This window comes from Equus asinus, chromosome 8 (genome assembly GCF_041296235.1).
Source record: "Equus asinus isolate D_3611 breed Donkey chromosome 8, EquAss-T2T_v2, whole genome shotgun sequence".
NCBI lineage: Eukaryota > Metazoa > Chordata > Mammalia > Perissodactyla > Equidae > Equus > Equus asinus.
Window position 1 is genome coordinate 56,343,093 of NC_091797.1, and position 26,409 is coordinate 56,369,501.

Sequence of the window (26,409 nt, forward strand, 5' to 3'; positions counted from 1 at the left end):
ACATGGTTCTATCGTGTGGCCTGACTAGGGCAACAGAGGAAGTCCCTGATTCCTGGATTGACTGAAGCTCAGGTACAATCAATATAACAGTTTAATTTGCATTCACAGCTCTTTTAACCAAAAATCACTGAATAAATATGTCCAGCAAAAGTGAAAGTACCTCGTCTCAGTTACTATGTAAAGTTAGGTGCTAACTGCTGCTGGTTGGAAAGAAAAATGCATGAACAAACCTCATTGTTTTGCATGATTCTGTATCTCTCACAAGTGGGAAACACAGTCAATCAATCTAGTATTTTCTATGGGAGAATTCTGAAGCAGCTCATTATTTTCTCCTATGGGGTGATGCTCTGCCCCTGTACCCCCCCAAAAACCCCAACACTGTGTGTGACAAATAAATCTGGGTAAAGAAGTACACACTCTCAGTTCTTGACGTTTCACGACGTACGTGGGTGTACCAAGGGGCTCAGAGAGTAAAACAATCTACTTCACTTTGTTCAGCTCAGTTTTCCAAATTAGTTTGATCTTGACATTTTTCCCATACTATCTATTACCATCCTATGGAGCAAGTGTTACATGGAACAAATTTTGGAAAACATCTCCGTAAAGTTGACAAAAATCTCCACATTGGACTTCAGACCTTGAGTTATAAAGCTTCTCACACCATAATCAGAGCTGCTTTGGGACTTGAAATAGCAGAGCGGCATGACACAGCTCCCTTAGCTTCACAAGCCTTTCGCAGGAAGAGCATTGCTTCTGCTGGTCTCTGTTGGAATGGCACAGACCCTAGAATTTGGGCAGAACATATTTCCACATGGCATCGAAGAACTTGTCACTTCCAACTTATTACCTTGGATTGGTTATAACGACACAGACCTCAGCACATTTAGACATCAGGCAAAAAAGTATTATTTTCCCACAAGCAATAAGGCTAACTTAAACTTTTGTGTTTCAGGAGGAACACAAGAAATTATGGTCCTGAGTAACCATAAGGTAGCAAAGTAAGGGAGCAAATTAAAACCAAAGATGAACGTGCAAAGTCCCCCAATTTTCCCACCCACTTCCTGACTAGCCCCCAAGCCACTCTGACATCTTTTATCCCTAAGTCATAGACGTTACTGGTTCATTTTAAAACTCTGTGATATCTATGGATTTAACTGAACAGCAGAGGACTGTGAATTCTGAAGAGGATCTGTACTTCCTAGAGGACCTCAGCCCATCCATGCTTGCTTAAGAGCACGCAGCCTTTGTCTTTAGGGCAGGAGGAGTGGCCATTGGCAAGGTACTTGATCTCTAGAGTAGCCTTCAGCAGATTGCTCTTCAGAGTTCGCCACAGCTCAGTGACCCGCACAGTCTGAAAAGGGCTCGGCTGAGTATGGGGGTGAGGACTCACAGCCAGACGCAGTGTAGCAGCAATGATTCTGCCATCTGTTCACCCAGCTCAGGGGATCCCTCTGCTCTTTCACCTTGAGATAAAACGACTATCACTTTCCCGGTCCTACAGGTCGCACAGCCTGTTCAGTCCTCCATTCTTCCATCAACCCTCACCCTGGATAGACAGGAGAATATGAGGAGAAACGAGAAATTCATCTCCTTCCTCCCGATGGAATGTGCAAGCTGGCACCACGGATATAAAAGCACAACATCTCCCTGTGTGTTTTACTTTTGAAGATGTTCCAGATACCTCCTGAATATTCTCAAGGCCCTCTGGAAAAACAAGCATGATCCTCCCATCCTCCTGCCTCTTTCACAAGAAGGAAAACAGAGGCTGAGACGGAATGACTTGTCCGAGGCCAGGCGGTGCTGAGGCCACTGAAACCGAGACGCAGAAGCCTGAATCCCAGAGGGTGCTCTGTTTTCCTAACCCTCCCCTTGAGGCTGCTAATTCCTTCTCCATGGTAAACACTGCCAGGAATTGCACTCTTAGGATTCTGCTATAAAAATAAGCTGTGCTTGCTTTCTAAAATCATGGTGGAAATCCTCCCGGTTCAATCTTACTGTAATTTACATTATGATATTTTCAAAGTAATTTGTGCCATTTCATTCATGCTGAATTATGTCCTTTGAGCTAGTAACACACACTGACCCATCTGTCATACTTATGGCTTAAATGCTAAATATCGTTCCTGTTTGGTCCTTAATACTTGCTTATAAATCCAATGGTGAACTTCGGAACTGTCAACAACGTTAAGGAGGGAGTAAAGGGACTATGTATCTGATCCAATTTCATTTTAAGCAGTTGCTTTTTTTTAACAGATGGTTATTAATGTTGGCATGAGATTAAACATTCCTATTGAAATAATTTGAATCTAAAAACGTTATACGTTATATTCCTACCCATTTATATATGACGTAATGTAACTCTTCAGCCAATATACACATTTTCCCCAAACGAACTTTACCCTAAGGTGTACCATACACATACGAATAATTTATAACTTATTGGGTTATAACTTATTTATGTCAAAGCTGCTCTGTTAGATGTTTCATCATCTACAAAGAATTAAAATTTGGGGTGTAATCCTCTGTCATGAGGTGATGTTCATATTCTAGAAATACAATAATCACTCTCCAACACATTACGTCTCATCTAAATGGGGCAGAGCAGTGAACAACTCATACTGTGGCTCCGAAAAGCTCTAGGTCAATGGGAGGGCAGGGGAACAACCCCTCTTTTATCTGGTTTATATGTGGGCGGTCTAAGGTAAATTTTTTTCTTCTAAAGAAGAACTCTTCGGTTATATCTTCTTTTCTTTACTTTCACCTCTTGAATACAGATACTCTGTGTATATGTTCCCCTCTTCCGCCTTCTAGAAAAACTTGAAAAATTAACCTAGGCACGCAGCCCAATGACTACTGCACTCACCAAGTATTCCAAGCTATTTCTACTGTCTTATCACAAGAACTTTACATTTACATTCATGATTCAATCTCGAAGACCTGGGTAAGGATGGGAAGGGTCCAGCAGTTCATCATTCCTACTTCCACCGCAAAGGGCTCTTTCAGCTGCAAATATTAAAATCTTTTCTTTTGTATTCAGTTTTACTTTGGATAGTGGTGTTCTGACCACAGGCCGCTTAACAGTACATGCCTACTTCATATCACCGCTAGCAGGAAATCGCAACACACTATCCATTCTGGACAGGACAACATTAGGGCTTCCCGCAAGCCAAAAAGGTTCACCATGTGTTCATTTTGGGGATGATGTGCTCCTGTCTGTGGCCCATTTGACTTTTTCAGTGGGCTGGCGAAGGGAATCACAAATTAGTGAGTTACTGAAATTTTAAGAAGGAAATTCCTGAATGTGTGGCAGACCCTGATGGTCCCCGTCGCCAAGATCTGCTTCTCTATACACCCTTTCAACATGTGCATTAGCCCGGCTTATCAGATAAGTGAGTTTCCAAACATATAAATAAATGTTATTTACCGTATCTGCAACATGTTAGACCAACATTCGCCCATAAACAGCCTTTACGTCTCTCAAGAAATAACCTAATTCTGGTAGACGCCCAGCCTGTCAGAGGCGGATGGTCGCTAACTGTGAGCAGATTTCATTGCTCCCTTTGTGCCAGGAAATACTGGTGCCAACTCTTACTGAGCACACCTTCAGAATCTGGAGGCCTCACTATACAATGCAGCTCTCGATAATTCAAACCAACCAGCAACATAGTCTGGTAGGCTGTTATTCTCCTGTTTAATTTTATTTCCTATTACCAGAAGGATTAAATCAGCCTTTGCTTTCCCCCTTTCTTGCCTGCTCCTCTGTCCTTCCGCTCATCAGCTTGGAGCAGTGCTACTGTTCTGAGGAGGCTGCGTCTAAAGAAGCTGGCGCTTCCTCGCAGATCGCTATTGTCCTTGAAATAACACAACAAGCGAGGTGAGGGGGCAAGCAAAGCAGAATGTCACAGCCCTAAAAATGAAAATTAAGGAACAGGAACTTTTTTTTCCCCCCCAAGAGCCACTGCTGGGGTTCCAGCTTGTTTAGAAGATAATTATTTGATTTTATAATTACTTTTGTGGGTTGCTAAATAACTACCGTGGAGGCAAATCTCCATATGCCAAAACAGCAGAGCCGATTGTTCTAAAGTTCACACCGAAACAATAACGGAGTCAAGATGGTTAGCTCTTAGGTGGGGATTAGACACCCCTCCCCTTTGTCAATGTGCCAGCCTGAAGCCCACAGAAAGGTCAGGGTGGGGGCGGGGAAAACAAAGATACTCCACAAACCAGTTCAGATGAGTAGTTTCTTTTCAGGTCGATTTTCATTTTAAATCTGCTCCTCCGCATACACTAGGACATCAAGAAGGCTTTTGAAAAAAACCAAAACTGCAGCTCACGGGAATGACACAGTGACCAGGTCCCTTTCAATTCTAAGATACGATGATCTTAGTGCGAAGATGATTACGAGTGGTATTTGCTAATCACAGGAACTTGGATGTAGTCAGGGGTCAGCAAACTTTTTCTGATAAACGCCAGAGAGTAAGTATTCAGGCCTTGTGGATCTCTGTGCAACTTCTCAGCTGTGCAGTTGAGTGCAAAAGCCACCATGGACGTAAGCACTTGTGTGTGGCTGTGTTCCAGTAAAACTTTATTTATAGACGCTGACATTTGAATTTCACGTAAGTGTCTTGTGTCACTAAATAGTATTCTTCCTTTGATTTTGGTCAAACATCTGCAATTGTAAAAAAAATTCCCCAACCTACAAAAATAGGCAGAGGGGTCATGGGGCACAGCTTACCACCCAGTGACCGAGATGGATTTAGGCACCTCAGCAAGGTCTTCAGAGAAGAGAAGTAAGTTCGTTTTGCACATGGAAGAAACTCAGGACAAAGGTGACTTGAGAGCGAGTAGAGGGCATCAGTGGTCCCCAAGGCTTCCTGATTCCAACCAAACACACTCTCCGCCACATAATTTCCTCTCTCGATTTTTAATGAATTGACAGTTTGCTTTGAGTGTTCATTTTTGCCCAAATTTTCCTGAATGATTTTCACATTTAAGTAATCACTTTAAGAAGTTAAACTTTCTTGGCCAGAATAACTCTCTCTTCTTAGAGGTTCACATCTCAGAAGCAGTCAATCCCGGCTGCGCAGGCAGAGCCAGAGGGACGGCCCAGGTACAGCCACACCAGCAGGTGACACGCAGGAAGCCGCAACCACTCTGATTTCCTGTTCCCTCTTCTCTAAAAGGGTCGTGATAGTGATTCCAACCTTAAAAGGTTGTTCTGATGATTACAAGGAAATAACGCGCAAAGTATAAAGTATAACAGAAATACACTTATGTAAGGCATCTAGGTTTTCTAAAGTTACTGGCTTTCTGAAATGGACTGAATTAACTCTCTTCTTGACCACCAACTCAGAACCTTCTCACTTTCCTTCTTAAAAATCCTTCAGGGTGACTATAATTCAAAACACAGATAATAACAAGCATTGGAGAGAATGTAGAGAAACAGGACTTTCATATATTCATTACTTCTGGAAATGTACAATGGTGCAGCCACTGTTAAAAAGAATCTGGGGGCCGGCCCCACGGCATAGCGGTTAGGTTCATGTGCTCAGCTTTGGCGGCCTGGGGTTTGCAGGTTTGGATCCCAGGCGCAGACCTAGCACCACTTGGCAAGCCATGCTGTGGCAGGCGTCACACATGTAAAGTAGAGGAAGACGGACATGGAGGTTAGCTCAGGGCCAGTCTTCCTCAACAAAAAGAGGAGGATTGGCAGCAGATGTTAGGTCAGGGCTAATCTTCCTCAAAAAAAAAAGAGAAAAAAGACTCTGGCAGTTCCTCAAATCACTAAACAGAGTGTTACCATACGACCCAGCGATTCTGCTCCCAGGTATACACTTAAGGGAAATGAAAACATACATCCACACTAAAACTTGTACAGGAATGCTCACCACAGTATTACTCACAACAGCCAAAAAGTGGAACCAACCCAAATGCCCATCAACTGATTAATGGATAAGCAAAATATGTCATATCCATACAATGATTCAGCAAAAAAAGAAAGTACTGATAACGTGCTGCAGCATGGACGAACACTAAAAACATTACGCTAAGTGCAAGAAGACAGGTACAGCGCCATATACTGCATGATTCCATTTATAAGAAATTTCCAGAATAGGTAAGTCTACAGAAACGAAAAGTAGCTTGGTGGTTGCCTAGGGCAAGGGAGATAGAAGGAGAGACAAGGCAGACCCTGGCCCTGAGCAGTCGACATGGGATGCCCTCCTTGGGCCTCCCAGCCTTTCTCTGTACATGCTTCATCCTGCCCGAGTGACTTTCCCTCAGGCATCTTTGCCAGCCCAACCCTCTTCACCCATCACAATTCAGCTCAAGTGCTGTCTCCTCCCACACGACCTCGCTGGCCTTCTCCCCGGAGAAGGAGACAGAGTCGCCACATGTGTATCCACAGCACCCTGAGCCCACCCCTATACAGCAATGTTCCCCCATGGACTGAGAGTTTCTCCAAGGGCAGGAACTCATCCTGTATCTCTATATTCGCACATCAAGTTCTCTGTAGGCCTCAGTGCTTGTTACTAGCCTTGTAAGAAAGGAATAACTACATTCTATCCTTCCTCTGGCCTTGAACATAGAAATACTACAACTGTAAAAACAACCATCCCCTTATTTCTTTCACGTGGGCTGCTGCTAACATTGTGGCTGATTTTTCCCCAGGCAGAAAATCCCTACTACTCATTTCTTCTTTTCCAACCCAACAATTGGATTCTTGTTTTGCTTCTGGTTCTCTTACCCAGAGCTTTGCAACTTTGGCCTCCTTGGTCTTTCCTTTTCTCCCCTGTCAACCTTCGGGCTGAGGGAAGCTCACCCCTTCTCCTGCCCCTGGCTCTCTGCCTTCAACAGGCTCCCTTGCACCTCATCACTTCCATCACAACTGCCTACTTGGCATGGACCGTGGAGCCACTGCAGGCGGCTCCTACCTGGCTCATCGTGTCCCCTCCTTTCAGACACACCTTAAAACTCTGAACACCTATTCAAGTCCAAAAAATGCTTACCATTCGTATTAATTAGCAAACGAGAGAAATGAATGATTGGGACTAGCAAACAAGTATTTATCCCTCTCTTGCAATAACGTTTTATGTATAAATTTTATCTATTGATCTTCCTAGTTTGATCTTTTTTAGCTCCTTTAGACATATGTGTATATTTTAAGCTCAAGATTTTATAAATATTTTTAACATTTCTTCTTCTAAATTAAGTGAATGTTTACAGATGTTGTCTGTAAAGTGTCAGATACCAGAATGGAAGGGAAAATTATTAGCGAAATTATGTATGAGTTCAAAGTTATGCTAAAGATAAAGTCAACTGCCTTTGAATCGCAGATGCTTGAAAGCGTCACTGGCCCTTGGCATGAGTCTGTAACAAAACAGCAGAACCTTGGTCTTTCCACATGCACTGCTCAAGGTCTTGCGACGCCCCTTCTTGAGCTTTGAGCGGCCGTGGGACCCAGGCCCTTCCTCTTGGCTGGTCCCTGGTTAGACCATCATAAGAACACCATCATACAAACCCACTCAGATTTGCCACAACATAATCCAGGAGTGGGGGAATGTGGGTGATGAGTCTATGTGGCTTCATTATCCTATTCTGTCTGCTTTTGTCTATGTGTACAATTTTCCATAATATAAGTTAAAAAGAAAGTAACTTATCACATCACCTCTGCTTAAAAACCCCTGTGCCGCCCTCAGTGCTCACTGGATGAAATCTGAATTCCTTCGGAAACTGTAGGAGGCTTTTCCTGACTCCCTTCTTGCCCACAGTAGGACCTACCACTGTCTCCTTCCCACCTCTAAAACACCACCTTTCTCTCTCCAACACTTTTAGAACTTCTGTGCACGTATTTGTCTACCTGTCTATCTCCCTGTGCTACGTTATAAGGTCTCTGAAGGCAAACGCCATACTATCTGACTGATTTTTATATCCCCAATGCTTAACGTGGCACATAAAAATGCTTCAAAAATGTATTGCTGGAAAAAAATGATGAGATGCCCCAACACGTTTCCAGACTATCTCCTGTCTACATTCCACAAATTCTACCTGCTGAACTTCTCCCCTTTCCCGAGAAAGGCACACTCTTTTACAGTTTAAATGGTTTGAGTGTGTTTTTTTCATTACCGAAATGCCCTTCTCTCTTTATCTGGGAAAACTCCTCCCCTAGGTCCTAGTCCAAATATCACCTCCTCTGGGAAGCCCTCCTGCCTTACCCGCACAGTTAACAGCTTCCTCCAATAATTGAGCAGTTTACTTTCCTGCTGCTCTCACTAGAGTCCAAATTCTCCAAGGGGAACAATGGTCGTTGTATCTGTTGGTACTTCTCCCTAAGCTGAGGGGGCCCAGCACACACAAGCTGCTAGTTTTACAAACGAATGTAAGAGCATCAATCAACAGCTCCGTTGTCCGAGGACAGGATACTCCAACAGAATTCTAAGCGCACAACTTCATTAGAATCCCCCACTCTGTACACCCTTGCCCACATCCTGCTAAGCCCGGCTTCCTCTCTCTTCCTGCTGCCTGAGCAAGGGCCCTTCTTCTCAGGGTTCCACACCACCTCTCTACCCTGCTTCAGTCAGCGTTTTCGAGGCTCTCCTGATCTTAAGGAAGCAGTTTCCCAGCCGCTACCCCTTGCTTCCAGCCAAATCCTCCACAGGTGTCCCTTTAACTGAGATTCCACAAGACCCACGACTACAGAATTTTCCAGTAACTACTATTTTCTTTTCCTCTCCAAAGCCCCAGTACATAGTTGCATATCCTAGTTGTACATCCCTCTAGTTCTTCTATGTGGGGTGCTGCCACAGCATGGCTTGATGAGCAGTGTGTAGGTCCACACCCAGGATCCGAACCAGCAAACCCCAGGCCTCTGAAGTGGAGAGCGTGAACTCAACCACCCGGCCACGGGGACAGCCCCCCAGTAACTACTTTTTTCAACTATTCACCTTTTTTCTTTCTTCCTGAGAAACAATGGATGTCACCTTGCCTATTTTTTTGATGACTCAAACCGACCAAAAAATGCTCAGTCATTGTAAATTTAGACATATGTGGTGAGTCCTTTTACCTACAACGTACTGGTCCTGATTGTTGAAACATTAAAACCGAAAAAGCAAAACAAAATACTGCTGACATGCGCACTGTTGACGGGGCTCTTTGCCAGGCTCACTCTTACTTCACTCGCCTTATTAGAAATGTATGTGTTAACTGTTAGATATAGAGTCGAACGGGGTGCTTTCATCTTGGACCCAATCCAAGAAAGTTTAATTACAGAAGAGGTCAAGCAGTGCTGTCCAGCAGGAGGAAAAACCCAAGACAAAATTAGACTTGACGGTAACAATACAAATGATAGAAATCACATCTAATATTTCCCGAGGGCTTTCTCTTGTGGGCACCATGCTAAGGGCTTTGTACCAATTACTTCATTGAATTCGCACAACCCCAGGCAGTAGATAATATTGTGGTATCCTAAAGTCACCCAGCTAGCAAGGGGAGGAGCTGTTATCTGAAAACAGCAGTGCGGTTCCAGGACCCAGCTCTGGACCACTGCTTACAAATGGCTTCCTTCAACAAGGGACAAGTTCTGTCAGCAGCCCTGACACCCAACAGTGGATGGATCTTGAAGGATTGCTCACCTAATCTTTATGCGCCTCAGTTTTCTCATCTGCAAAATGAGGGATTTGACCCATACAAACTTAAAAGGCATTCTCTTCTAAAAGGCTGTCTTGCTGAATGAACCCAACGGTCAGAGTAACGGAGAAGTATTATGACAAACTGTCATTCCTAAAGGTTCACATGGGAATTCATTAGAAAACATGTTCACTATTTCGAATCCCTAACACAGAATTTGGAAGTGTGTCTAGTGAGTCAATGGAGTGGTGAATTTGTATATGAATATGTGAAGAACAGGAATCATAGTTAGGGAAATGAAGACAGCCTTGAAATATCGATTAATGATATGTAAAAGGCACTGGGTAACAGCTGTAATCAATATGTCTTGTTTATAAATGCATTATCATTTGATTACTTCTTAAATATGCCACTATAAGATACAGGCTTTGAAATATTTCTAAAAATTGTTTTAAAAATGTTAAAATGGGGGCCGGCCCGGTGGCGTAGCAGTTGGGTTCACTCACTCTGCTTTGGCGGCCCGGGGTTCACCGGTTCGGCTCCCAGACACAGACCTATGCAACACTCATCAAGCCATGCTGTGGCAGGCACCCCACGTATAAAGCAGAGGAAGATGGGCACAGACGTTAGCTCAGGGTCAATCTTCCTTAGCAAAAAGAGGAGGATTGGTGATGGATGTTAGCTCATGGCAATGTTCCTCAGTAAAAAAGAGGAGGATTGGTGGCAGATGTTAGCTCAGGGCAAATCTTCCTCAAAAAAGAAAAGAAGTTAAAATGTTGTATTTCTATTGAAATTACATCTTAATACATAATTATCAATGATGTTATAATCCCTATGATAATTCTCTCACTATTTACAGACTCAAAAGGAATTCAAATGAGAATAGAAAATTTCCTGTATATAAGGAAATTATATACAGAAATATCTTGCCTTCTAGAATAGATTTCTCCCTAAAGTTGATTTTTAACTATTTGTAAATTAAATCATAGTCTCCTATTAACTTCCAATAGAAGTTCAGCGATGATTTAGCTGTTTCCTGTAGCTTTACAAGGTACATAACTTCTAATCTACTTAGCTAAAAATTTCTCTCCTTCTATTCCTACCAATGTTAGCCTCTCTATCAAGTAGGTAAGGCAGACTTTTAAAAAATGGAATGTACTAAAAAAATTCTGCAATTTCTTCTAATTCTGTATCCTAATATACCTGGCTTGTCGAGGCTGCACCTGTATATAACACATACACATCGCAGTACCTAATTTTCTACATTCAGTGTAGGTGCCATTTAAAAAAAATCACCTTGATGGCATGGGGGAAAGCATATAGATTTTAAAGACAGACAAGGTTTTGAATCTTTGTTCCACCCTGTACTTGCTCTGTGGCCAAAGCACGGAAGTGCTATATAAGCTTGATTCTTCATCTGAAAACAGCTTTAGTATTCAACCAGAACAGCAACGATGAAGGAAACACAAACTATCTTTGGCCGTTAATGGTGAACTGTATTCTATAGGGTTTGTTTTTTTAATAGAAAACTACTTAAAATAAGGTCAGTAAAGCATCTTTAATACTAGTGAGTGGATACGAGGAACTTTTTAAAAAAAATACTCTTAATAAAACAGCAATTGTTAAAATGTAATTTCACCTTTTACATATGCTCGACTAGCCAGGAATATTTTTCCTTTGAAAGTTTATTCTGTATAAGTCAAATACTTTTAGTGATAGATTGTCTTTAAACTGAAAGTGACTAAAATGTTTTAAATATATTTAAAATAACTGCATACTATAAATGAAGAAATTAAGAACGAGAGAGACTCACAGAGCAATACCTCTGTAAAATTTTACCTGTGTAAAATTGCAAGTGAGGGCTTTCCAGCTGCACCAAAATTTTCCTTGGTTGCCACTACATGGCCTCCTCCGTGCTGAATGAGAAACCAAACACATTCATGGTGCTGGACAGGATGCGGGCATGCCCCACAGCAACAAACATCCTCCTCCAGCGAGCCCTACCAAATCTGTTCGCATTGCTACAATCTTTACTATACATTACCTTTAAAATAGTGGCTCTCCTGGCAGCCATAAAAGATGACTCGAATGGAAAGCAGCTTCTGGAGAAGTTATCTAACAGAACATCCGCTCAGAACAATCTACCATCAAAGGGCAACCTTTGCAGAAAGTGAAACTGATTTGACCACTTCCTTTCCTTTTCCAGTGGGCAATGCTGTTTTCGGGTCTGGTAGTAAAAGTAGAAGGTTTAAACCTCTGACGTTCTATTTCAGTGATGACATGAGTGCACACACTCAAGGAAGGCAGGATTAGCAGTGTAGTGTACAATTAGGCAAAAGTTAGGCACCATAACAGGAGGTCTCCTCTGTACAAGCATCTTTTGAAATTAAATATTTTTGTCATTTGAGATGACACATGAACATCCACATGTATCTCCTTAAGACATGCTGGAATGTTGGAGACTGCAGACATGATGCATGTTGCAAGCAGAAATATGTGCTGCATGCTAAAATATATGCCCACCTCCACTGACAGCATACGGTCTAACATTACCAGTGATGGTGTTCATAATTACACGTGTAAACACGCATCCTTGAGTGTAGACACAGACCTTTCCTTCCTGAAGCAACATTTAGAGATCCCAGTTTAAATAAACTCCCAAGGTTCTGCAAGCAGCCCATTTGGGAAGCAATTCAGGCAACACAGTGATTCATTTAATAAATATTTTAGCCAGCATCTCACGCTCTATCACATCATATGGTAAAAGTCTGGCTTTGGATCATCCCATTAATCCATTTATATTCCATAAGTGTCATCAGCTTATATAGTAACCACAGGACCAAACACATGTCAGCGGGTGTGTGCTTCTCATAAACGGATATCCTCCCCCAAACCTAACAGGAGCAGCCTTAGCGTGTTTTGCGCGCCTGCCTGCCTCCAGTACAGCCGGTTTTCCGTAGGATGCCTAGTTCCACTCTGCACAGCGTCTCTTGTAGTTTAATCAAAGAAAAGTATAATTACACTAGCAAGACTCTAATTTTGAAAAGACATTAGCCAAGCCACAGTCACTTCATTACTCTGCACTTCAGAGGCAGAACAATCAACGGGGGAGGGATCCTAAGTAATATCTGCTCTTCCAAAAGGGAACCAGCGAAACCTGCCTGGTGGATAGGAAAATCTGCCTGCCCAAGCAGGTGTGAGTGTCAAGCGAGGCGAGGAGCATCAGGCCGGCCAGTGGCTAATGCTTTCCCTGCAAAATCAGCTGCCTAAAACTTTTCCGCGACCTTCAGTGGCCCTCCGGAGTAGGCTCTGGGAGCTGCTTCGGATCGCCTGGAGGCTCCTGCGAAACGCACCGCCACACAGGCGCGTCCACATCTGCAGAGGCTTCTGCCTGGTCCGCGCCGAGCAGTCCTCCTTCTTGGCTCCTTGTGCCCAGACTCGCTGGCAGCCTGGCACCCTTTCACCGCCCCACTTCAGAAGGGATTTGGGGGAGCGCTCTGGCTCGCACACGCACAGGCTCACCTGGAAAAAGCCGCGGCACGCCCCCTCCCCCACCTCCCACATTTTGGCCGTTAGGCATCATTCCAAAGGGGCCAGGCGCGGCACTCCAAAATCACGGCCATGTTTTACTCTAAACAGACATCATTCAACAACTCCACAAGTCTCCAGGGCGCTGGGCGCTGTAGCCGAGGCCAAACCACCTCTCCGAAGTGAACCCCCCTGAAGCCCACATCTGTAACGCAGCCCAGCAAAGCCTATAGCCCATCACAACGCAAGGATGGGCGTACAGCTAAGCAGCCCAGAAAGCAGGTGTAATAACCATGTTAAAGCTAGTAATGTTGCCCCAGACAAATCCCCGAAAACCCCACCTTCCCAAAGAAAATGTCAGAGTTGTCCCTTTAACTGTTTCAAACCCCTTATTTGGGGGAGCACATACATCAATGGTCTAGGTACGGATGCGGTCTGGGTTTGGCTCTGGGCGGCACTCTGCAAAGTGCCGGGCAGGCGGGTCACGCCTGCGAAGAGGGCGGATGTCCTCGCAGTTATCCAGGCAGAGACGCCGGCTGTGTCCCCACACTGGGGACTGACAGAGCGACCTCCCCGCCTCCCGCGCTCGCCGCCGCCCCGACGGGCCCCGGCACTCACCGTCCCGGGCATCCTCCCCGCGACTGCAGTTGCTGCAAATGTGTTTGATCTCCTTGCCTAGTTGACAATGGATCACAAAGGATACGTTGTTGTTGTTGTTGGGGGCGGGCTCCTTCAGGGGCTTCATCCTCAGCAAATAAAAAGCTTTCTTTTTGGGTCTCTGGGCGCTCGCGCCTGGCACCGCGCCCTCCCTGCAGCGCGGCAAGCGGAGCGCAAACCTCCCCGGCTCCGCGGCGCGCGTGGGCTCCGCCATCCGGCCCCCGGGCGCCCCGGGCGGCCGCTGCTCGGGCGCCCGCGCTGCCACTCGCGCCCAGCCGCCTGGCCAGCATGCCCCCGCCCCGCCCCGCTCCCGCGTCTCTACAGCAACGCGACCACTGCGGGGCGGGTCAGGGGAAGGCGCCGAAAGGGTCTTGACCTCGTGGACCGAGCCAATCCGAATCCCGCGGCCGGAGGAGGTTTTCCGGAAGGCGCTCCTCGGTCCTACCTGAGATGCTCCACTCCCACCTCTCTCGCGGCCTCACGTGCACATCCTCCCCTGGCAGCCCCACCCCTCCGTAAATCTCCGCTCCAGCAACTGAGCCTGCTGGGTTTGCAGCTACCTTCACTCTCTCTCGAGCTCAGGGCACAACGCCAGCCTCCCCCTCCCCCTTTTCTTCAAGCCTCACGCGGCCAAATCTGAAAGCGAGACGTCCCACCCTGACGGCCGCTGCGCTGGGAGCCCTCGGGGTGCAGGCACCTCTCGGAGGCCAGAATTATCATTCTCTAGTGGGTCCAACGCACAGCCCTTGACTTCTGGAGCCGACAACCTGTTACAACATAATTGATGTTTTCACCCTCAATAGAAATTCCTCAGCCTGAAGGGGCTCTTACACCAGTGTCATTGAAACTTAGAGTAAAAAGGGACAGAAAAGGCTGCTTTTATCAATACTCAGAAACAACAACTCGCAACTTTGGGATCCCAGCTAATTTGGCTGAAGATTCCCCAGCTGTCTTAGCACAGCGAATAAGGCTTAGCAAAGCAATGGACATCTATGGAGATTTCCAAAGAAAGAACAGTGTCTTCAGTAAGGTACATCAATGGCTCAATAATAATAACAGCTACAAGTTATTGAGCCTTTTGTCTTCTGCGCTTTTTTAAAATATCACACAATGTCTACGCAGTAATCCTGACTCAGGTGTTGTGAATCCTACATCACTTTAAGAGAGCTAAGGCTTACAGAAGCCTCATACCACAATTGCTTTGGGTGCTTATTTAAAAAATAGAGACTTTGGGACCCCAAGCCCTGAGATTCTGGTTTAGTAGGTCAGTGTAGGGCCTGGGGATCTGTAGCTTGAACAAGCTCCCCAGGTGATCTTGATGCAAAGCAGAAGTGGTGAAATAGGTATTTACAGCCAGGTGTGTCTGACTCTGAGCCTCTGTCATCCCACCCCACCCCTGTGAGCCACAACCCTCACCCTCTTTTCCTGCCTATGGAAATAGTGTAAGTTAAAGGGTGCACTATTACCACCAGCTATTTCCAGAAACTTCCCCAAAGTGAATTTCATAATACACTGTGACTGCACCTTCCACAAAGGGCAGATCACTGCCAGTCCTTCCTCCAACAGGGCAAATTCTACATGTACAGTTCACCTACCAGGGAAGAGGGTCAACACTCCACTGGGGACAGTAAATTACTGTGCTATAATATGCTTCTGATCATTCCAATTCTACCACTCTGTCATTTATCCTACTTCTCATCTGCAAAATGTTCTGCCCCAGTCAGCACTTTCAGAGCTTCATTTGCATTCCGTAGTTAGGAACATGGGGTGTCCAGGACCACAGCCTGCTCCAGAAGGAGACGTCAGGCACTGAAGTGCAGTTCGAATGTTGGAGTTGTGCTCTCTTTAATTAGCTCAAAACCAAGTCTCTCCTGATGCCCCCCGGGGGCTCTCGGGGACCCCTCCCTTCTCTGCCTGGATTACCAGCCCAACCAGCCACAGGTAAATCTCACTATATCGGCTCATGTCAGATTCATGTCACTCAGTCTCTGGTTAATTATAAGCCTTATCTTAGAGATGGCAAAGGACCCATCTGTTATACTGGTGGAGTGTATGAGGCAATTTATTGCATCGTGTCACAGGCAAACATTTGTTATTCTCTTTTCCTAATCCTCAGATCCCTCCCCCAAACTGTGTCATCTCTTAACTCCCTTCTGAAAAAGAAAAAATTACATCTTTTCTTAAATGAGTTTTTTTTTTAATTGCACGCCTCAGAACATAGACCTGTCTAGACCCGGTATGGTCTTATTAAAACAACTGGGCCCACTGCAATCTTTTATTCACTCACTGAATACTAAGCCCCAGCCTAAAGGCTCTGGGTGTCTCTATTTTAATTGGCCAGCTGGCGTTGTAGCATAGAGAACACTGACAGGACCACCAGCGTAAGCTCAAATATTAAAGGTGATGCCCGCAGTTGTGGGGGCTCTTTATTAATGTGAAGTATGTGAAAAGATGAAGCTGTACCACAGACAGCCATTCCCTTGTTTGGTGCTCCATCTTCCTAAACTGTCTTCCCTGAGTTTTCAGCTTCTACCTGTGCTGTCCAATATGGGATCCACTAGCCACACGTGGCTCTTTACACATGAACTGACTAAAATTCAATTTCAGTTCCTCAGCTGCATTAGTCACAGTTCTAGTGCCCAATAGTCACATGTCTGTAGTGGCTACTGTATTCAACGGCGCTACTGTATTGGATGGTAGAACATTTCTGACATAGCTGAAAGTTCTATAAGACCATGCTGCCCTTAGCAGATGTCTGAATTTTAGTGTCTCGGACTGAATTTGGAAGCTGGGAAGCACTATCTCCTATTGTTACAACAGAACGTGGGTAGAGAGGGGACCAGGATGGAATATACTTTAGTGCTGGCAGCAGTTTGGAAGAAGATGGCTGTGTCTGGTGGCTGCCAGCACCACCTTTCCTCTGACCCTCAGCAGGAGCAGGGCAGGTGTGCACAGACATCTGACATTTTCTCTTGACCCTGCTCTGTACCCTGAATGCACCTCAATGAAGCCTTCTTCGGGTATCCATTACTCTAACGTCCTAGAGATCTTTATACAGAGTGTGTTTGTCTCATCCCATAATTACAATCCTTGTAATTATGGCTCAGCTCTATTGCTGCTGTTGATAATCATCTCCCTGCATTGATAATGGAAGAAAACAGTCAACTTACAGCATTCTTGAAAAAAATATTGTGGGACTTTTGTCTTCTCTTCTAAAAGGAAGGAGGGAAATACTGAAGGGAAGGACAGTCCAGAGCATTCTATCACTTATAACAGGGGTTCTCAACATAGGGCCTATGTAGGCTGCACAGCATTTTGTTTTGTTTTGTTTTGTTTTTGTGAGGAAGATTGGCCCTGAGCTAACCATCTGTGCCAATCTTCCTCTGTTTTATGTGGGATGCTGCCACAGCATGGCTTGATGGTGGTGCTAGGTCCGTGCCTGGGATCTGAACCTGCAAACTCAGGGCGGCGGAAGCAGAGCACATGAACTGAATCACTATGCCACCGGGCCAGCCCCCTGCATAGCATTTTCACCCAGATGATCCAAATGTGAAAGAGTCCCCTGTGATCACTCTCAGTGTCACTGAGGTGCATGACAATGTCATCCCCCTCCCCTCTTTAGGATACGCTTGACTGGTAAATCCCCTCCTTGAAACTTGTTTGGGGCCCTAAGACTTTGCTACTTGAAGTGTGATCCCACAGACCAGCAGATCCTGGTTCCATGGGAGCCTGAGAAATGCAGCACCTCAAGCTCTACTCCAGAATCTGCTTTTTAACAAGACCTCCAGGTAATCTGGAGGCACATTAAAGTTTGAGAGCCACCCCCTAGGAATCAGCCCGATAATAGTATTAATTGCCTACCAGTGGAATGCACAATTTGGTTCCTAAGTAAATGATGGATAGGACCCTTGATCTCACGGAGCTTAAAATTTAATAGCAGAGAAGATGCATTCAATGAAAGGACATATAAGAATAACAGAGCACACAGAGCTGAAAACAGTGTGCATGTTTGTAAGTAGGAGCAGCCATGCAGAAATATGCATTTAGTATCTGAGTGGGAGCCATGTGTAAAGGGGGCTTTGCAGTGATTAATGTGGAAGAGAGGGAGCTGATGAAGAGGTTCCCTGGGAAAGTTGATCTGAAGCAGTTGGGGGTGGAGGGGTGGTGACTGGGGTGGTAGCAATGTGGGGAGAATGCAAGCATGTAAGCTAGAAGGAGTTCACAGTGGGGGGACGGGGTGGTCAAGGGTGGTCATTAGCCTGGCAGGACTGTTACACCCAGCAAGGCAGTGTGTGGAAATTGGGCTTTCCAGAAGACACCACCATTATGATGATGTAAAGGCAACCATGAATCTTGAAATTCCCCAAGTCTGAATGTGGGAAACTGTGCAACCAACTTGGAACTGAGATTTTGTTCTGCTTTCTGCTCGTCTATGCCCCGCCCTCCTTTTAGTGCTCAACAGTTATTAGGCTTAAAGGAAGTCAAAATCAAAGTTAAGGGTAGAAATTTGGAAATGCTCATACACTGCATAAACTCTTATGAAAAAGATAGAGTAGAAATACAAAATCTTAATGTCAGTACAAGGCAAAGCAATGGGACTACTCAAAGAGGTGTATTTAGATAAATACGACTACACGTATTTGATGTAAGAACAGAGTTTTTCTTCCTCCATATTTTTTTCTTTGATTTAAACTCAAGCTATCCATTACATTTTCCTCCTGTTTCTGTCCCTGCCCTCCTTTCTTGTTCCTATCCTCCCCCTAGTGAGTTGAATGGTGACACCCCCAAAAGATATGTCCCTGTCACATCCCTTGAATGTGTGAATTTGACTTTATTTGGAGAAAGTTTCTTTGCAGATGTAATTAAGGATCTTGTGATGAGGACGTCATCCTGGATTATCTGAATGGGCCCTAAATCCAGCGACAGGTGTCCTTATAAAGGACACACAGAAGAGCAAAACAGAGACAGAGAGGAGAAGACAGAGACAGGAGAGGAGAAGGCAATGTGAAGACAAAGGCAGAGGTTGGAGCGATGCAGTCACGAGGAATGCCAACAGTCACCAGAAGCTGGAAGAAGAGAAGCAATGGAATCTCCCCAAGAACCTCTAGAGGGATGGAGGCCCTGTCGACACCTTAAATTTGGACTTCTCATCTCCAGAACTGTGAGAGGATAAATACGTGTTGTTTTAAGTCGCCAACTTTGTGGTAACTTGTTACAGCAGCCCTAAAAATCTAATACACTCCCTAAATGTTAACAATATATTTCAAATATAAGAATAGCATCTATTTTTTTCTAAGTTTGACCTAAATGTGTAATATGTTAAAACCAGGACTTTAAGCCAAACTGCAAAGTATAAATTTAAGAACAGGGTTAAAAATTACTTCCAAATGGCTCAAGAACACAAAATTGTGCTACACTACTGCCACTTTTGTGTGTGCGTGTGTTGTGTTTGTGTTTTTGTTTTTACGGATGCTGGAATGGAAGTACGGCATAGAATGGAAGTAGACCGTCATTAAAAGGGGCCTACAGTTTCCAGACTTTTTCGTATTTAGTATAATGCATTTATATTCCGAGCAAGGAGATATGATCAGAGCTTGCTGTGGGAGACCACTTTAAATTCTTTAGGCAATTCAGTGATGTGTAAGTAGAACTCATATTCAGCTCTTGCACACTATACAGCTGTATGGATTGTTTACGGATGGCATCTGTTCTGATAGGTTGATTATCCTTCTGACTCTTGCAAGTGTAGTTATTAAATATTTTGAATGTCACTCCTGCAGATAAAGGCTAGAAACCAGCTGTACAATTGGCAAGCTTTTAATCTCCTAAAAGAAGGGCTTTCTACCACAGTGTTTTCCTTCAAACTGTGTTTTGGAGCCAATCGCAAAAGTTCTTTTGGCCTTAGCTTTTCCCGTATTATTTCTTAATCCAACCTGGCAGGTTTTTGGTATAAGAGCCAGGGGAGGTCAGTGGACAGTAGGTTGGAAAAAACAATTTCACATCTCTGTTTTTAGAACTTGAATTCTTAAAAATAAGGTTGAGATGTCTAAATGATATAAGGAGTTTTTTGTGTTTTTGTGTGGTTCCTCTTCATTTTAGTTAAGACTTTCCTTTTTTTCCTCCTAAAACTTTGAATAAAAAGCAATTTTACTTCTAGGCTTGTGCTAATTATGCTTACTAAGGGATTGTTCTGTGCAAATTGTTCTGCAAACACTTAGCAGATTGCAACCTGATGAGAAGGGAAGATTGGAAGCATTTAGACGAAACAGGTGGAGAAAGAGGTGACTGAGGGAGAGCCGTCAGCAGTAAACTGTAGTTTCTTGATTGCGGCATTATTTTGGAATGTTTCTTTCTCTTTCTGCATTGCCGTGGATGGGAAGAGGACTGGAATGGTCTAGTTCTTAAGTCTAAATAAGAGGAACTTCTCCATCACAGGCCATGTTGTCAGAGTGAATATAATTTTTGTGTCTGTGATGGAAAGAAGATCAGGTCTGGTAGGAAATTTTCTGCAAGGTCTTGTTATGTCAAACATCTTTGAAGTCTGTATTGCCATAATCCAAGGAAGCCTCTCAATCTAAATTAAAAAATTGGGGATCAAGTATTTCTGCTCACATCCAGGGAAAAAGAGAGGATAGGTTAGGTAGAGGTTGAGAATTGTTAAAGATTAGTAAGTGAGAAGTTTGCTCTTCCAAAGTATTTAGTTTCTTTACATTTTGCTCCAAATTATAAATCCCATTTAAAATGAGATTTATACCCTTGTAAACATAGCCTTATGTTTTCTTTTTTGAAACAGGTTAATTTTGGCAGATTTAGACACTCCTGGATATTTATCTTGTAGAAATAAAAGCACCAGAAAACAAAGATGTTATCAAGTGTGTTTATATTACAATAAAATAAAATAAAGTCCAACAATAAAGAAATGGCTGCATAAATTATGGACTATTTATAGCATGATGCCACTAAAAATAATGAGTTATATCTAACCAAGTTGGCTTGGAAGGATTTCCACAATATATTGTTAATGAGAAAATTAACATTCAGAGAACTGACTATAACATGACCTCATTTTTGTAAGACAAATATTGTAAGCATTAATACTGTTCTCTAAAAATTTCTGATTTACTATCTTCAGGTATATGATGGGATTGTAATTTGTATATCTAAATCTCGTATGGTGGATGGAACCAGGTGGCTAGTTCTGATCTATGAGTGATGAGTGGAAGTTCAAGATCGCGGCTGCTGCTTCCTTTCGGTTCTGTTGCGAGTCAACCTACCTGCTGAGCCACAAGCAGCATGTAGTATGAGAAATGAACTTCTGTTGTTTGAAGCTACTGAAATTTTGGAGTTGTTTTTACTGCAATCTAGCCTATCAAGACTAATACAACAACAAGAAATGTGTGTGTGTGGATCACCTTATTTAGTTATCACACCAACATCATAAGATGAAACTATTATTTCTATTTTATGCTTCAGGAAACAAACTCAATAAGATTAAATAAATTTCCCAGGTTACACAATTAGCATTTCACCAACTAGAAATCTGAGCCCAAATATGTTTGACAGCAAAGCACACCTTTCCTTCTCCAACTATCCCACTGACATGCAGAGAGCTGCTATGTAGTTTTTCTTCAGAGGACCCTCAGCACTATTTTACTATTTTAGGACAGAAACATATGGCATCATGAAACACAACCAGGAAAGGTTACAGACTACAAGCAGAGGACACAGAAACCTTTCCTGCCATGCAGAGCATAGCTGCTGGTGGCAAAGAGAACAGGGGTAAAAATAGGATGCACAGGTTCTTATCTATCATTCATATTGGCAGGTTCCTGCCCTTTCAATCTTGAAAACAGACCGCAGTTGTTACTCACCAGCGTTATCCTTTGAGGGCTGGAGCTGTATCTGCAGTGTGGTGAGCCCCTCAGGACTGTTTAACAAAAGCTCATGATCAGCTAATGATAATTGGCCATTAGGACAGAATCACAATTGTGTTTGTACCGAGCAGGTGCAGGAACAAGGTAATAGGATAATGTAACATTTGCAAGAAACACAGGTTGGCCCTTTTCCAAGTGTGAGAATTTGAGTTCTACATGAAACAACTGTGTGCGGCTGTGAGTCGCCAGCTATGGGGAGCGTTTACATGAGTATGGCAGGTGTTTAAGTGTGTGACATGCAAATTCTTTCTTCCACGGAAAATGAGATGGTCTTATTCACAGAGGAAAGCATTACAATATGCTCTAAGACTTGTGAAGTCAGTGATCAAAGGAATATCTTTGCTTCTAACAAGCCCAGTTGTACTCCTCTTCCCAACGCGCCAGGCTCCTGTGATCTCTGGAGCTTCCAGAGAGATTTTTACAGTAGAGAAGCCGTGCTGAAGAGGAATTATACGTATTTTTATCCACTATATGTCAATAGAGCTTTTCCTCTGTGATACATGTTATTAGCCACACAAATTATTATAAGAACACTTTGTAGCCATCTTACATGTAAAAGGAATATTGACAGGAATGGGAGGGTGAATTAAAAAGCTAAGAGAAGGCTAAAAAGAGATCATGTTAGAGTGTGCTATTACAATGTACGAGTAGAAGAGCAGGGGCTGGCCCGGTGGCGTAGTGGTTAAGTTCGCGTGCTCTGCTTTGGCAGCCCAGGGTCCGCCGGTTCAGATCCTGAGTGTGGACCTAGCACCACTCATCAAGCCATGCTGAGGCAGAGTCCCACATAGAGGAACTAGAAGGACCTACAACCAGAATATATAACTATGTACTGGGGCTTTGGGGAGAAAGAGAAAAAGACATTAAAAGAGTAGAAGAATAGATATACATGGATATATAGATAAGGATATACTCTAAAAACCCACTTAGGGTAACAATGATGAGTTTGCGGAGGAAGACAGTCCATTGTAGGGGGGGGAGGCAGAGAGTGACATATCACTTGGTGAGCTTCCAGTGTGTTTGAGAAACTCAGCTGGGCTTCTACTAATAAATACATTAAATATTTGTATTTATATATTTATTTATGTAGTAATATATTAAATACTATATATTGAAAATTAAATGTTATATAATATTATATATTTTTAACTAAAAAGTTGTTATTTAATCCTCACAACACTTCCAAGACTTGAGGTATTCTGACCACGACCTGACAAGGAAGAAGGCAGAGAGGTGGAGGAAGTTGCACAAAGCTCCATGGTACAGACAAGGCAGAGCCCAGATCCAAAACGCATGCAGACCATTCACCCTTCAGAGACCCAGTCACTCTCCACTATATCACACTGCTGTCGAGGAATTTGCACATGGGAGCGAGGCTATAGTGAAGGTAAAAATCTTTCCAAGCCAACTTAGGAAGAAATTCCTAAAGGTGAAGGGCAAATCTGTTACATTTGTGAGGATCTACTCATTTATACTGCAAGTAAATCTACCATTCCATTCTATGGATTAAAAAAAAGGACTGAAATGAACATTCTTTCATTCCCAAATCTTGTAAGTAATTTACTTTTAAAAACATTTTAGAGCATGCCTTTTTTTTTGAGCCAGGCCTGACGGCCTAGTGTTTAAAGTTCAACATGCTTCACTTCGGCAGCCGGGTTCAGTTCCCAGGCACAGAACCACACCACTGGTCTGTCAGTAGCCATGCTGTGGTGGCAGCTCACATAGAACAAGTAGAAGGATTTACAACTAAGATATACAGCCACACACTGGGGCTTTGCAGAGAAAAAAAAGAGAGAGAGAGGAAGATTGGCAACAGATGTTAGCTCATGGAGAACCTTTCCCAGCAAAAAAAAAAAAAAAAAAAAAAAACGCCATTTTTCTTGAAACTCAGCAGATGAAAAAACAGAATTATTAAGCCTTGACAAAAATGATCAATTCTTAGAAAACATGTGATTATGATAAGACATTAGAGAAACATTCAGCCACTATGGACATTAAATCAACATATTTTTATATTTTACCAAACCTAATGAATATAGAAACTATTCAAAGTAAATCTTGCAAACATTTTAACTATGCGAAATCCCTTTTCCAGACTCCCTTTCTCTTCCTTTTCCAAAACTCGCAGTATGTCAGGGGAGATCTTGAGCCCCCAGGTTAAGATCCCTTGATTTCAAGAAAACAATCAGGCCTTCCCAGGCCAGTGCCCCCCAAATCTGTCAATTCCTTAAAGGCAAAGAGGACTTTCGCTCTTCTAAATCCTAATCTCAACTTTATCTTAAAATTAAAATACTCCTGTTTTATTTAAAAGAGAAAGGTAGAGACATTGCTCCATAGCCTGAACCTGATGTTCAAAAGTTGAAGGTTGTCCGACAGGCTCAAAGGCACTAATGCATATAAGTTACCAGCATCGCTCATAAAGCTGTCCTGCTGATCAGTTCATGAGCCCATACAGGGCATACTCGCATGTTTGCATATTAGGATCTGCTAATTTTTCTCAAATGCTGCTTATCAAGTCAACTGTGAGTTTTTTAGAACATTTTATACACAGTTTGGGGACTATTGCCCATCCTTAAATTCTTTTAGAGTAAACTCCCAAGGCAGGCATTGGCAAAACTAAGCTTAGTTTTTGACAATTGCACATACTCAACCAATAGCTGACATCGTTTCAATCTTAGATATACTTTCAGAGACAGGCTTTGTCATTTGTGTTACTGTGCTTTTAAGCATGAAAGTAATACCAGAGACACACAAACATCCTAGGAAATGCTTTCTGCTTAAATTTTTTCTCAGGTTTTGTTGGCATGTAAATAATGAGAGATTTCCACATGTAATATTGGAATAAAGACAGAGCTGAGCTGTTTTCCTATAAATAAATATTTGCAACTAACAACAACAGCGAGCAGCAATGTATATAATGCTTTGTAGTTTACGTTGGCATTTTGCCGGGTCAAGAAAGAATCTGGATGGCTGAGCTAATACAGCAGGCATTTTTGCTTTACCTAGACGCTGTATTGTTTGCTAAAAGAGATGAGCAATGTGCTGCTGGGTTCTCCAAAATGACTTTAGCTCAAAGCTGCATTAAAGAGGGAAGATAGGTAACCCAGGAAAGAAAGGGTCCATTACTGGCAAATGTATCGTTTTGGGTGTTAATTATAAATATGAACATAAGTTTGACAACGTGAAGAGACTGCCCAGAACTATTTAGATCACTAACTGTCAGAGGAAAGAATGAATGAGTAAATAAAATCTTCATCTTCAAACCCAGATTGATGCTACTATCCACACGAATCGCCTGTCAGTGCCACCTGGACCGAAAAATCCAGTGACGGTAGTCTTATAAATTGGAGGAATTCTTCATGGACGTTCTGATTTTCCTATGGCTCAAGCAGGACCTGGAGGATTAGGAAGCACAAAGGTTTCAACCCAAAGTGAGACGGAGGAGAGAAGACAAGAAATAAGAAAGCACTTCCCCAAAGTGAGGGCACACTATTTATTGGATTTCACTTTTCAGACGGCCAAATTTTTCCTGAGAGGCAAAGTTCAATCAAGAAAAGGAAGAGATTGTCCTATAGTGACAGAAACCATCTTTCAAAACCCTACAGAGAGTTCTTGAGAAAGACCTGATTATGTTTATCTGAGCTATTGCAAGTGGTGGCGCTGGAGGAGGGGCATGAATAAGATTGATGTGGAATATGTAGTCACATTCTGAAATTCAACACTCTGGTTCCAAACCATTGTCCTTGTCTCCATGTGCAAACTGCTGCTCCTTCCCAGGTCTCCCACTTCTCCCAGTCTCCTGGACTTGAATCCTCTGTGCTATGTATGATCACTTCTTCCTCATCTTCTGCATACAGTGACCAAGCCTTATGCATTCTTCATCTTAATTCTTCTCTCATTTCTGATAAAAATCCCCAAAGTTGAGGGTGGGATGAGATGGCACCCCATATCATTCTTCAGAAAATGAATTAAAGAGACTTCTTTTATTAATTTTCAGAATTAAGAATCCATCAAAATAATTTGTAATTTATTAAGCATCCATCTGTATATATCACAGTATTACTTTCATGAAATTTTCTACCAGTGAACAACTTCTCTGGACACAGTCTTTTCCCTGGTTCTTTCATAAATCTTTCCTAGGAATCAATCCTTCTAGAAAGCCAACTGAGTTAACTTGGATTGCAAAGATAAAAACCCTCAAAGTGATCAATACATTCTTTGGTGGACAAAATGAGGGAATTGGACTAGTCGATTGCAAAGGTCTTTCCCAAAAATGCAATTCTGTAACTCGAACAGATGTTAAATTGCAACTATTGGAAGAGTGTCTCTGTCTCGAGGAAGAAAGAAACGTAAAGAACTGATTGTGTTGGAAGAGGAAAATGACACTCTAGATAGAAGCAAGAGTTTTCAGGGAGCGTTTAACCTCTCTGACATATCAGATCTTGACCTCCAGCCAAGACAGGCCTGATCTTCCTCTGTAGCCACATCTTCCACCACCTTGCATATCTCCTATCACTTCATGGATAGCTACTCCAGTGCCTCACAATTCCCACAATATCATGCCTTGTCATGGCTTCCCACATGCTATTTCCTCGTCTTGAAGATAGTCCCTTCTTTCCCAGGAGCCTCTTTCTCATTTTCATAGCACAGTGTTAAGGGTGCCATTTTC

At 43.2% G+C, this 26,409-nt stretch overlaps 1 protein-coding gene across 15 annotated transcripts in view; it reads right to left on the reverse strand.

Moving 5' to 3' along the window:
- PHACTR1 (phosphatase and actin regulator 1) overlaps positions 1–26,409 on the reverse strand; it is a 504,607-nt gene that overhangs the window by 223,899 nt on the left and 254,299 nt on the right. The window contains exon 1 of one of the 15 annotated variants that reach the window (XM_044773217.2): positions 13,771–14,253. The exons of 13 other annotated variants lie outside the window; for them this stretch is intronic. In XM_044773217.2, the coding sequence (XP_044629152.1) occupies positions 13,771–14,023 (253 nt within the window). In that variant the 5' untranslated portion in view covers positions 14,024–14,253. Of the gene's footprint in view, positions 1–13,770; positions 14,254–26,409 lie in introns of those variants that run through there. One more of the 15 variants, XM_044773222.2, reaches the window with a different exon arrangement.